Raw genomic sequence first — 13,095 nt, forward strand, 5'->3', positions numbered from 1 at the left:
TAATTTCCCCATTCCGACAAGTGGACAGTTCTTCATTTTCCATACAAAATAATTTTTGCATAGGATTTATTCAAAAGTTACATATATATAATACAAGGAAAATGGTTTTGGGGGGGGTGGGGGGGGGGGCGGGTTTTTGGCGGGGAAGGTGGGGGGGTCGGGGTGGTGAGGGGGGAGGAGGGCGGGCAGAGGTGGGGGGGTGGGGGTGGTGGGAGTTTAAAGAGAACACATTACCCCAAAAAATAAAACAGCTGTACAAATCAACCACAAGTCTGGAAATGCCACATTTCCGTCTGGTACTTACATAATTAGAACAGCTAGTTTTCGGCAGCAAGGGCAGAGGGGGAGGGGGGGGGGGGAGGGAGGGTAAGGGTGGTGGGGGAGGAAGACAGACCGAGGCAGAGGGGGGGGGTGAAGAGTTCTCCCCTCCCCTTCCGCCCCCCCCTCTCTCTCTCTGCCCCTCGTAATCAGAAACGAACAATAATAAGTCCACATTTTCTACAATGGCTGACGGCTACCAGATCGGGGGGGGGGGGAGGGGGGGGAGAGAGAGAGAGGGGGGGAGGGGGGGGGAGAGGGGCTTGTGAGATATCTCTCCCCCCCCCCCCCCCCCACCTCAACAGGAGGTGAGAGTTGGCGCAGGCAGCAACACATACGCGGGCGCACAAATATTTGGTCACATAATTTAGGGAGGGGGAGGAGTTTGCCAGTGGCGGAGAGGGAGGGAGGTGCGAGCAGGGTCGCTGGCGGGTGGGCGCGCAGGGAGAGGAGAGAGTGAGTGTCGCTGAGCCTTCTAGATCCGGGGTGGGGTGGGTGGGTGGGAAGCGATATTGCCTTTCGTCCCCTTTCTCCTCCCTCCCCCAAAACGACGTTCCGACATCCCAAACCTTCTCTCAGACGGACCTTACCCCCAGCGGTTCCCAGCGAGCACGGGTTTCCTGGTCTGCTACACTCGCTTAGCCTGCAAGCGTGTCCCCTCCTCCCCCACTGACACGCAGCCTATCGAGGGCCCCTCACCCCCAAGAGACATTCACAGGAACCTCACGCGGTTGGAAGAATGTTTCAGTAGGTACACAGGCTACAAATGATTTGGGGGGGGGGGGGGGGGGGGGCGTAAAGAGAGAGAGGACAGGGGTTTTAAGATCCAGTCCTGGCACGGAGGAGTGAGGAACCAGGCTCAAGAAAGATGAACTCTCCCTGTGACACAGAGAGAAGGGAGGGAAGGTGGGACACACACACACACACACACACACACACACACACACACACACACACACACAGAGGGAGGGGGAAGGACACACACACAGAGAGGGAGGGGGAAGGACACACACACAGAGGGAGGGAAGGACACACACACAGAGAGGGAGGGGGAAGGACACACACACAGAGAGGAGGGGGAAGGACACACACACAGAGAGGGAGGGGGAAGGACACACACACAGAGGGAGGGGGAAGGACACACACACAGAGGGAGGGGGAAGGACACACACACAGAGAGGGAGGGGGAAGGACACACACACAGAGAGGGAGGGGAAGGACACACACACAGAGAGGGAGAGGGAAGGACACACACACAGAGGGAGAGGGAAGGACACACACACACAGAGGGAGAGGGACGGACACACACACACAGACACAGAGGGAGAGGGAAGGACACACACACACACAGACACAGAGGGAGAGGGAAGGACACACACACACACAGACACAGAGGGAGAGGAAGGACACACACACACACACACACACACAAGGAGGGACACAGACAGAGAGTCACAGAGGGGGAAAGAGGGAGAGGGGAGGGCCGGGGAAAAGCACGGAGGTGTGCACACTGCGAACCAAAAGGCAAGGTGATGGTGGGGTAACAGGATTCTGAAAATCCTCAGATAGGAAGGGCCAGCTGATATACAAATACCCAACCACGGAAACATGGGGGGGGGGGGGGGGGGGGCGGGATCTGCAGTGGAGACACCGGGGAGGGAAGGGAGAGAGAAGGAAAAAGAGACGGGGGTGACGGACAGAGAGAGAGAGAGAGAGAGAGGGAGAGAGAGAGAGAGAGAGAGAGAGAGAGAGACGGCAGGAGCGACGGGTGATAGACGGTTTTGCTGGGGATTGGGGGGGGGGGGGGGGGGGGAGAGCACTCATCAGCAGAGACAAACCTGGGCTGTCACAGACTGGCGCCAAACAGAACCACCCCCTACACACTGGCACACCCCACCTGGCGGAGAGTTACGGCCCCTCTGTCCCTCCCACGCTGGATCCCACGCCCAGCCTTCGTCGCACACACAGGAGAATCAGTAGACAACACCCGCGTTTCCCCCCACCTCCTCTGCCCTCCCCCCACGCCCTCAGCCTGACTGCTTCTTCCCCGCCCGCTGGGACAGAGGCGGCCGGCCTCGCTTCTTGGGGGGCGAGGACGGAGGGCGGCCCCTGGGCCGTTTCGGCTGCTGCTGTTGCGACTGCGCCGCGGTCTCGGGCCCCGGCGGCCGGGGGTTGGGCGGGCGCCCCCTCTTGGAGTGGGACTTGGGGGGGCGGGCCTCGCCTCGAGGGTCCGGGGGCGGGTGAGGGAGGAGGCGGGAGGGGGGCGGCGACGGCGGAGGCGGCGGCGTCGCTGCGCTTAACCTTTGGGGGGCGCCCCCGGGTGGGAGCTGGAGGCGGCGTCGGAGGGGGAGGGGGGAGGGGGAGGAGGAGGGAGGGAGGAGGGAGGGGAGGGGGAGGAGGAGGGGGAGAGCGGAGGGCCGAGGGGGGCCGGCCTTTCCTCTTGGCGGCGGGAGGCGGGGGACGAGGGGGGCCGGCGAGGACCCCCGGCAGGAGCGGGTGTTGGCGGCGGGGGTGGGGCGGCCACGGCAGCTGCTGCGGTCAGGCTGCGCAGGACCCTGTCGGGGGTGGCTGGGGGGGAGGCGGAGGGGAGGGGGACGAGGAGGAGGAGGTGGTGGCGGTGGCGGTGGTGGTGGAGGGGGAGGAGGAGGAGGAGGGGGGCGCGCCGGGGGTCTCCTGGCGGACCTTGCCCTGGGGCGCGGACCCCGGGGCGCGGGCAGCGGGCGCCCGGGCCCCCCGCGGTTTGTACCGGCGGCGCTCCAGCGGGGGCACCAGGTGACCGGGGCGCTGGCGGGTGGAGCGGGGGGCCGGCAGGCCGCGGGAGGCCGGGGAATCGGGCGCCGGCTCCGAGCGGGGCTCCTCCTCCCCTCCCCTGGAAGAAGAGGAGGTGGAGGAGGAGGAGGAGGAGGAGGAGGAGGGGGGTCGGGGCCTCCTCCTCCTCCTGGCCCGGTCCTGAGGCCGAGGGGTGGGGCTGCGGGCTCCCGTTTCCTCGGGCCGGGGTCTCTTGGCCGGGGGGGGCTGCTGCTGCTGCTGCTGGCTCTGGGCCGAGGGGTCCGAGCCGCTGCCGGGTGCCTCCCGCTGCCGGGGTCCCTGCCGGGTCTTGGGTGGGGAGGGGGGAGGGGGCTGGGGGTGGCGGCCGGCCGCTGCCTCCGGAGGAGGAGGAGGAGGAGGAGGAGGAGGGGGGGGAGTGGGAGGGGGTCTGAGCGGGGCTGCACGCCGGGCCCTCTTGGTGGGCTCCCGCCGCTCCACGATGACGTTGATGCGGCCGGGGACCTTGCGCAGGACGGTGGCGGTCAGGCGGGGGTCGCCGGGGGGTCCCGGCGGCCGCACCAGCTCCTGGTCAGCCGTGCGCCGCCGCCTCCGCCGCCTCTTCTCCTCCCCGCCGGGCACCGGCCTCCTCCTGACCGGGGAGGCCGGCCTGGAATCTCCTCCCTCGGGACGGGGGCCGGACTCCCGGGCCTCCTCCTTCTCCTCCTCCGCCCTGGGGGGCCCACGTTTTCGGCCCAGGGTCCCCCCAGCCTGGCCGGGGTCCGGGGGCCGAGGCGAGGCCTCGCTGCTCCCCGCCGAATCCACCGGCACCTCCCCCCCAGCCGATCGCGCAGACCGGACGCAACCTGCCCCTTCCCCGACCTTTCACCTCCCGAATCCGGGCTCAACGATGTCCGCGGAGTACGATCCTCCGACCTTTCACCCCCAGCCTCCGGGGTCAGTGTCCGTATCGTGGGCGTGTCCGACCTTTCACCCCCAGCCTCCGGGGTCAGTGTCCGTATCGTAGGTTCCTCCAACCTTTCACCTCCCGTCTCTGCAGCCAATGTCCGTGGTGTAGGCTCCTCCTCTTCCTCTGACCTTTCACCTCCCGTCCCTGCGGCCAATGTCCGCAGTGTGGGCTCCTCCTCCGACCTTTCACCTCCCGTCTCTGCGGCCAATGTCCGCGGTGTGGGCTCCTCCTCCGACCTTTCACCTCCCGTCTCTGCGGCCAATGTCCGCGGTGTAGGCTCCTCCTCCTGCGACCTTTCACCTCCCGTCTCTGCGGCCAATGTCCGCGGTGTGGGCTCCTCCTCCTGCGACCTTTCACCTCCCGTCTCTGCGGCCAATGTCCGCGGTGTGGGCTCCTCCTCCTCCGACCTTTCACCCCCTGTCTCTGCGGCCAACGGCTGCAGAGTACGATCCTCTGACCTTTCACCTCCGCTCTCCGTGGTGGTCAATGTCCGTAGTGTGGGCTCCCCCGACCTTTCACCTCCTGTCTGCGCGGCGGCCTGTGGCCCCTCCTCCGCTGCCCTCTGACCTGCCGAACTATCGAGGTCGAGGCCATTGGGGGTGGGGCGGTCGACGTTGAAGGTTTGCGGGGCAGGGTCTGCAGGGGGATGGGCGGTGGGTATGGGGACCTCAGGCTCCCTCCCTCCTCCCCCCAAGGCGGCGGCCCCCCGGGGTTCCAGCTTGGTCACAGGCCAAGGGGCAGCTGCAGAAGCCCCCGCCTCGGAGAGGGGGGCGGCCTCCTCCTCCAAGGGAGCGTGGTGGCCCCCCCCGTTGGCCAGCGGGGCCGGGCTCTGGGATCCGGCCTCCTGGGCGAGGGGCGGCGGAGGGGGAGGCTCCGGTTCCATCTCCGCCGCCGCCGCCCGCCCCTCGTCCTGGGCCCTGGGGGCCGAGGTGGGGTCAGGGGGCCCCGTGGGGCCCTCCTCCTCAAAGAGCTCCTCGGGGAGCTCGGTGCTGATGTGGATGTGCAGGTCGCGCGAGAGGGCCGCCTCGTAACGCAGCAGCGGGGCCGGGGCGGGCTCTTTGGGGGAGGGTGCGGGAGGCACCTCGAGGGGAGCGGGAGGGGGTGGTGGCGGCGGCAGGGGAAGAGGAGGAGGAGGAGGAGGAGGCGGAGGAGGAGGGAGAGGCCTTTCCGCTTCGCGGGAGCTCAGGCGGGATACGCGCAGCCTCTCGCTCATGCGGGTGCTGGGCCGCTCGCCCTGGGGTTTGGGCTGGGGCCGGGCCTTCTTGTGCCGCTTATGGTGCAGGTCTTCGCGCAGCCTCTGCTCGTCGTCCTCCGCCCACTTCCAGATCTCGTCCTTGGCCTGGTCCAAATCCTTCCGAGCCGCCTCCACTTGCTCCTGGAGAAGCGGGGGGTGGGGGGGACAAAACACACACGGAACAGCCGGGTTAGAATTCACCTCCAGGGGGCCTCGCACTCCACTGCGCAACTGAGGAAACCTGGCTTCGGGGGCAGTCAATTTCACGGGGGGGGCCAATATCTTGAGGCAATTATCAAATCAATGGAAGAGGCTGTTTGGCCCATCGAGCCGACATCCCATTCAGTCCTTATGCCCGCACCTCCCACTGCCCCCCCCCCCCACTAATCCACCCTAACCTGCACATCTTTGGACACTAAGGGACAATTTAGCATGGCCAATCCCCCCTAACCTGCACATCTTTGGACACTAAGGGACAATTTAGCACGGCCAATCCACCCTAACCTACACATCTTTCAGACTGGTGGTGAGGGTGTGTGTGTGGGGGTGAGTAAGGGAGAAACAGAGCCTGACAGACTAAAGGTGAACCAACAGATTTGAGAACTATGATTAGACCCTAGTCCGGCCTATACGTGACTCCATGACCACAGGAATGTGGTTTATTGTTAACTGGTCTGTCCCCCCACTCCCCCATGGAGTTGTTATTCAGTCTCAGGATGGCGGAGGGGGGGGTTCTCTCGACACCAGCCCGAGAGAGGGAGGAAGGGGGGAGCTCCAGGCATCCGCTCACACAGAAGAGATCTCTTACCTCCGCCTGCTTCAACTCCTCCTTGCTCACGGCTTCCAGGGAGGCCTCCAGGTAATTCATGGCGTAACGTTCGATCGGTGTCAGCTGAGAGAGACACAGAGAGAGAGAAGCATGTCACTGAGCTCAATAAACAGAGAGAGGGAGGGAGGAGGGACGGAGGAGATGATGAGGGAGGGACCCAGGGAGGAAGGGGGGCCCGACCCAAACGAGGGAGGGAAGTGGGGGGGGAGCCCGAGCCGGACGAGGGAGGGAGAGAAGATTGACCGTGCTAAATTGCCCCTTAGTATGAGGGGATTAGCCAGGTAAAAAAAGGTGGTTGGGGGGCGCGCGGTTTAAACAGGGCTCGGGTGCGATTCTTGGTGCAGGCTCAAATGGCCTCCCCCCTCCCTCCCCCCCCCACCTCCCCCCTGGCAAGGATTCGACAAGACTGACAGTCACGGTCGAGTGAATGGTGTGGAGGGAGCATGAGTTGGAGTTGGAGTTGGAGTTGGAGTTGGAGTTGGAGTTGGAGTTGGAGTTGGAGTTGGAGTTGGAGTTGGAGTTGGAGTTGGAGTTGGAGTTGGAGTTGGAGTTGGAGTTGGAGTACGGAAGGAGACGTGTCTGGGCCGGAGAGACGATCGCAGGGCGGTTCCAGGTACACCCCACCCCCCCCACCCCGCTGCCCCCTTACCTGTTCCACCAGGGCGGCGATCTCCTGCTCCGCCTTGGACAGCTCCTCGTCCTCCTCCCGCGTGGAACTGTCCTCCCCGTCCAGGGGGATGTTCTCATTGAACTCGGCCAGTTCGGCTACCTGCTCCGCCTTGGCCTGGGAGGCGGCCCTGATATCCTCCTCGTCCTCGGCCTTGCACAGGGCCTGCGCCGGTGGGGGGGGCGGAATTAAATAACCGCGTCAGTGCCGGCGCCACAGAGTCCCACCGCGCTCTCCAAACACCCTTCCCAGAGTTACAGAAACCAGGAGTAGGCCGTTCGGCCCTTCCCCGTCATACACTTCACAGCACGGAAACAGGCCCACATTGTCCCTGCTGCCCCCCCCCCCCCCCCCCACCTGTCTTTATTAGGAAGCCCCTAAACTACTCCCAAATTCCCACGTATCCCTCTGCACCAGCCTCCCTTCCACCGCCAAGAGAATAGGGATGAGAAAAACAACAGCCGTGATCGAGGAGAGTCCATGGGCCAAGTGGCCTCCTCCTGCTCCTGTGAGGCCCGACCAAGACCGCGAGGGACTACAAAAGGGTGGGGAACGTAGCCCAGTCCCATCACACAATCCAGCCGCCCACCCACTCCGTCTACACTTCCCGCTGCCTCGGGGAAAAGCACGGTGAGAAAGTCTCACAACACCAAGGCCTGACAGAGGTGTGTAAGATGTCGAGAGGTATAGATCGGGTGGATTCTCGGAGGCTATTTCCCCAGGGGCTGGAATGGTCGCTACGAGAGGGACACAGGTTTAAAGGTGCTGGGGAGTGGATACAGAGGAGATGTCAGGGGGTAAGTTTTTCACTCAGAGGGCGGTGAGTGAGTGGAATCGGCTGCCGTTGGTGGAGGCGAACTCGCTGGGGTCTTTTAAGAGACTTCTGGATGAGTACGTGGGATTTAACGGGATTGGGGGTTACAGATAGGCCTGGTAGGTAGGGATATCATCGGCACAGCTTGTGGGCCGAAGGGCCTGTTCGTGCTGTAGTGTTCCCTGTTCTACCAGGTTAAAGTCCAACAGGTTTATTTGGTAGTAAACACCACAAACTTTTACTACCAAATAAACCTGTTGGACTTTAACCTGGTGTTGTGAGACTTCTCACTGTGTTTACCCCAGTCCAACACCGGTATCTCCAGATCGGGAAAAACAGCCGGCTTAATGAAGGACCTCCCGGACGTTCTCTCTCCCACCGCCTTCCGTCAGGAAAAAGATACAAAAGTCTGAAGTCCGACCAACTCAAGAACAGCTTCTTCCCTGCTGCTGTCAGACTTTTGAACCTCGCATTAAGCTGATCTTTCTCTACACCCTCGCTGTGACTGTAACACTACATTCTGCACCCTCTCCTTTCCTTCTCTATGAACGGTATGCTTTGTCTGTATAGCGCGCAAGAAACAATACTTTTCACTGTATCCCGATACACGTGACAATAATAAACCAAATCAAATATACCCATATTACCCACGTAACTGTCTAAAAGATTTTTAAAAGACAAAATTGTGCCTGCCTCTACTACTGCCTCTGGCAGCTCGTTCCAGACACTCACCACCCTCTGTGCGAACAAATTGCCCCTCTGGACCCTTCTGTATCTCTCCCCTCTCACCTTAAACCTCTGCCCTCTAGTTTTAGACTCCCCTACCTTTGGGGAAAAGATATTGACTATCTCGCTGATCTGTGCCCCTCATTATTTTATAGACCTCTATAAGATCACCCCTCTACGCTCCAGAGAAAAAAGTCCCAGTCTATCCAGCCTCTCCTCAATCCATCAAGTCCCCGTAACATCCTAGTAAATCTTTTCTGCGCTCTTTCTAGTTTAATAATATCCTTTCTATAATAGGGTGACCAGAACTGGACACAGTGTTTCCAAGTGTGGCCTTACCAATGTCTTGTACAACTTCAACAAGACGTCCCAACTCCTGTATTCTGACCGATGAAACCAAGCTTGCCGAGTGCCTTCTTCACCACTCTGTCCACCACTTTCAAGGAGCTATGAACCTGTCCCCCTCGATCTCTCTGTTCTGTAACTCTCCCCGACCATTAACTGAGTAAGTCCTGCCCTCGTCCAAAACCTCGCATTGATCTAAATTAAACTCTATTTGTCAGCCCACCGGCCCAACTGATCGAGATCCCGTTGCAATCGGAGATACCTTTCTCCACCGTGCCACCAATCTTGGGGTCACCTTACTAACCGTGTCCCCTACATTCTCACCCAGATCATTGATATAAATAACAGCGGGCCCAGCACCGATCCCTGAGGCTGGTCTCAGGCCTCCAGTTTGAAACACAACCCTCTACAACTACCCTCTGGCTTCTGTCTAGAAGCCAATTTTGTCTCCATTCAGACACCTCACCCTGGATCCCGTGAGATTGAACCTTACAACATGTGGTACTGTGTCAAAGGCCTTGCTAAAGTCCAGATAGACAACATCAACTGCCCTGCCCTCAACTACCCTCTCGATTACCCTTCAAAAAACTCAAGCTAATTTGAGAGACATGATTTTCTACTCACAAAGCCACACCTCTCCCTAATCAGTTCTTGCGTCACTAAATGCCTGTAGGGGAATGATTTCCCTTTTGTAAATCCGTGCTGAATTAAACCACCGTCACTCAAACCCTGAGTTATGAAATCCCCGATAACGGATTCTGGCACCTTCCCCACAACCGATGTTCGGCTCACCGGTCTGTAGTTCCCCGCTCTCTCCACCTCCCCGTCTCGGAGGAGAAACAGACATTATTCCGTACGGCGCACCCATCAAACCGGCCGCGACCAAACTGGACGGGGGTCTCGCCGCCAGTTTGGGATTCCGGAACAAGTCCGGGAAAGCCTGTCTCGCCGCAGAGATGTCAGAGGTGGGGAACGGGCGATGCCCCTCCCGACAGCAAGGCGGCGAGGTTAATCTGCGACCCTCTGTCGAAGACAGCCAGCGACGAGGCGAACGCTGGCGACTCTCGGTGGGACAGACGGTCGGACCCGATCGGGCGTGCCCCGGGGGGAGGCGGGTCTTACCTGCTCGAGTATCTGTGTCTGCTTCGCTGACATGGAGTCCTCTTCCTCGGGCTGGGGCGGGGGAGGCGGCAGGGTGAGGGGTTCCGGCTCCTTCCTGGGCTCCTCCGTGGGGAGGTCGAAAAGCTCCCGGATGGTCTGCTGTTGGGGAGGGTTTGCGACGAGTAAGGAGAGACAGGGTAAGTACGCAACTGGAGGAAAGCAAAGGGCACGGCTAAAGGACACTCCAGCTCGACAGCACGCTGACTTATACATCCCTGACTGTGTGACCAAACTCCCCTCCAACTCCACTTTCAGGTCCGCTGACAACACCACCAGGCTGTACCCGGTCAGCGGGGCTTAACACGCCAGGCAGCAGGTAGAGGGAGCTGTTGCGCGTGTGCACTGCGCACGTGCAGGCCTCCAATGCTGCACATGCGCATTAGCAGAGGTCTGACAGACACAGAGCTGTCAGGCCCCTGCTACTGCAGGCAGTCACAACAAGCACCTCCCCTGCCCCATCGGTCCAAGACACACCAGCCACCACCCCCCCGCCACAACCGATCGTGGACCCCCTCCCTCGCCGATCCCATGCAGATTAGCAGCAGTCTCCGCTTCCCCTGGCTGACCCCACCCTGATGCCAAATGCATTGCCAGTTGCCTGGTGAAGCGACAATAATCTCTCCCTCAACGTCAGCAACATGAAGGAGACTGTCATCGACTTCAGGAAGCATAAAGGAGAACATGCCCCTGCCTACATCAACGGGGACAAAGTAAAAATGGTCGAGAGTGCTTCAGGTTGCTAGGTGTCCCAGATCACCAACAACCTGTCCTCGTACCCCCCCACGCCGACACTATAGTTAAGAAAGCCCCACCTCTACTTTCTCAGAAGACGAAGGAAATTTGGCATGTCCGCTACGGACTCTCTCCAACTTTTACAGATGCCCCATAGAAAGCATCCTTTCCGGATGTATCACAGCTCGGTCTGGGCTCCTGCTCTGCCCAAGACCGCAAGGAACTACAAAAGGGTCATGAATGTAGCCCCCAATCCCATCACACAAACCAGCCTCCCATCCATCGACTCTGCCTACACTTCCCGCTGCCTCGGGGAAAAGCAGCCGGGATAATTAAGAACCCCCCCCTCCCCCCCACACACACCCCGGACATTCTCTCTTCCACCTTCTTCCGTCAGGGAAAAAAGATACAAAAGTCTGAGGTCCCGTACCGACCAACCGACTCAAGAACAGCTTCTTCCCTGCTGCCGTCAGACTTTTGAATGGACCTACCTCGCATTAAGCTGATCTTTCTCTACACCCTCGCTGTGACTGTAACACTACATTCTGCACCCTCTCCTTTCCTTCTCTATGAACAGTATGCTTTGTCTGTATAGCACGCAAGAAACAATACTTTTCACTGTATCCCCATACACGGGACAATAATAAATCACATACCTAGCACTATAAATATACGTAGCAAAGAGGGTTGGACGCAGTGCAGGTGGCCAGTTAATTATTTTTGGACAAATCGCACACAGTTTAACAGCAGTGACGTATGCTACAAATGGGGTCACAGCCAGGCATCCCAACACTGTATTCAACACAGGTCCAGATGTGGAGTGGGGTCCAGGAGGTTGGGTTTCCCCTGTCAGGATGTACGATGGCTACCCCCACAACCATGCATCCGTACAGTGCCCCAACCCCCCACAACACTCCCCCCTCTCTCTCTCTGGGAATGATGGTACCCCCCCCCCTCTCTCTCTGGGAATAACGGTTCCCCCCCGCTCCCCCCTCTCTCTGGGAATGACGGTACCGCCCCCTCGCTCCCCTCTCTCTCTCTGGGAATAACGGTTCCCCCACTCCCCCCTCTCTCTGGGAATGACAGTCCCCCCTGCTCCCCGGGAATGACGGTTCCCCCCACTCCCCTCTCTCTCTCTGGGAATGACGATCCCCCCGCTGCCCCCTCTCTCTCTCTGGGAATGACAGTCCCCCCCGCTGCCCGGGAATGACGGTTTCCCCCCACTCCCCTCTCTCTCTCTCTGGGAATGACGGCCCCCCTCCCCGTTCCCTCGTGCGCGGGTCTCTCCGTACCTCTTTGAAGAAAGCCGTGGTGAAGTTGCCTCCCTCGATGGCGAGGTCGCCCAGCATTCGCTTCTGATTTGCCTTCTTCAGAATGTTCTCCTCCACCGTCCGGTCACTGATCAGCCTGGGGCGGGGGAGAGGGGAGAGAGAGAGGGGGGGAGGGAGAGGGAACAGAGAGAGAGAGACAGAGAGGGAACAGAGAGAGAGGGGGAGAGAGGGAACAGAGAGAGAGGGGGGGGGAAGAGGGAACAGAGAGAGGGCGAGGGAGAGGGAACAGAGAGGGGGGGGGGGAGGGAGAGGGAACAGAGAGAGAGGGGGGGGAGGGAGAGGGAACAGAGAGAGGGGGGGAGGGAGAGGGAACAGAGAGAGGGGGGGGAGGGAGAGGGAACAGAGAGAGGGGGGGGAGGGAGAGGGAACAGAGAGGGGGGGGGAGGGAGAGGGAACAGAGAGAGGGGGGGGAGGGAGAGGGAACAGAGAGAGAGAGGGAGGGAGAGGGAACAGAGAGAGAGAGGGAGGGAGAGGGAACAGAGAGAGGGAGGGAGGGAGAGGGAACAGAGAGAGGGAGGGAGGGAGAGGGAACAGAGAGAGAGAGGGAGGGAGAGGGAACAGAGAGAGAGAGGGAGGGAGAGGGAACAGAGAGAGAGAGGGAGGGAGAGGGAACAGAGAGAGGGAGGGAGGGAGAGGGAACAGAGAGAGGGAGGGAGGGAGAGGGAACAGAGAGAGAGAGGGAGGGAGAGGGAACAGAGAGAGAGAGGGAGGGAGAGGGAACAGAGAGAGAGAGGGAGGGAGAGGGAACAGAGAGAGAGAGGGAGGGAGAGGGAACAGACAGAACACAGAGAGAGAGAGAGAGAGAGAGAGAGAGATACACGTCAGTTTACAAGCACCAAGGCGACATGCCCCATCCCTCTGTGGAACGGGGAGGGTGGAGTGGAGCAGGGAGGGAGACAGAACTCCACCCCTTCAATTTGAGATTCTGAAACACGGAACGCCGGGAATCCCTGTCTCGCCGCTGAGATGTCGGAGGTGGGAACTGGCGATGGCCCCCCCCAACAGCAATGCAGCGAGATTAATCTGCGACCCTCTGCAGAAGGCGGCCAGCGACGAGACAAACACTGGCGACTCTCGGTGAGACAGACGGTCGGACCTGGCTCCCACCTCCCTCGCTCGCCGGGGCCTACCCCCTCCGAGCTACCCACACCCCCCCCTCCACGCAGGCATGTGTGTGGTAATGCTGAGTAAACTGGCTGCATATCCCTTGGAACAATGACAGG

The 13,095-nt window shown here is 60.6% G+C and overlaps 1 protein-coding gene across 1 annotated transcript in view; it reads right to left on the reverse strand.

The window, feature by feature from the left end:
- Window positions 1-2,133: 2,133 nt before the first annotated feature.
- LOC145340618 (uncharacterized) overlaps window positions 2,134-13,095 on the reverse strand; it is a gene marked incomplete at its 5' end in the record, with an annotated part of 30,345 nt that continues 19,383 nt past the window's right edge. The window contains 9 exon segments of the mRNA XM_080185087.1: window positions 2,134-2,645; window positions 2,751-2,834; window positions 2,837-2,895; window positions 2,898-3,726; window positions 3,729-5,408; window positions 6,076-6,159; window positions 6,746-6,928; window positions 9,771-9,908; window positions 11,834-11,948. Coding sequence (XP_080041213.1) covers window positions 2,346-2,645; window positions 2,751-2,834; window positions 2,837-2,895; window positions 2,898-3,726; window positions 3,729-5,408; window positions 6,076-6,159; window positions 6,746-6,928; window positions 9,771-9,908; window positions 11,834-11,948 — 3,472 coding nt within the window.

This window comes from Carcharhinus amblyrhynchos, unplaced genomic scaffold (assembly GCF_965287045.1).
Source record: "Carcharhinus amblyrhynchos unplaced genomic scaffold, sCarAmb.v2.hapA chromosome_1207, whole genome shotgun sequence".
Classification (NCBI taxonomy): Eukaryota; Metazoa; Chordata; class Chondrichthyes; order Carcharhiniformes; family Carcharhinidae; genus Carcharhinus; species Carcharhinus amblyrhynchos.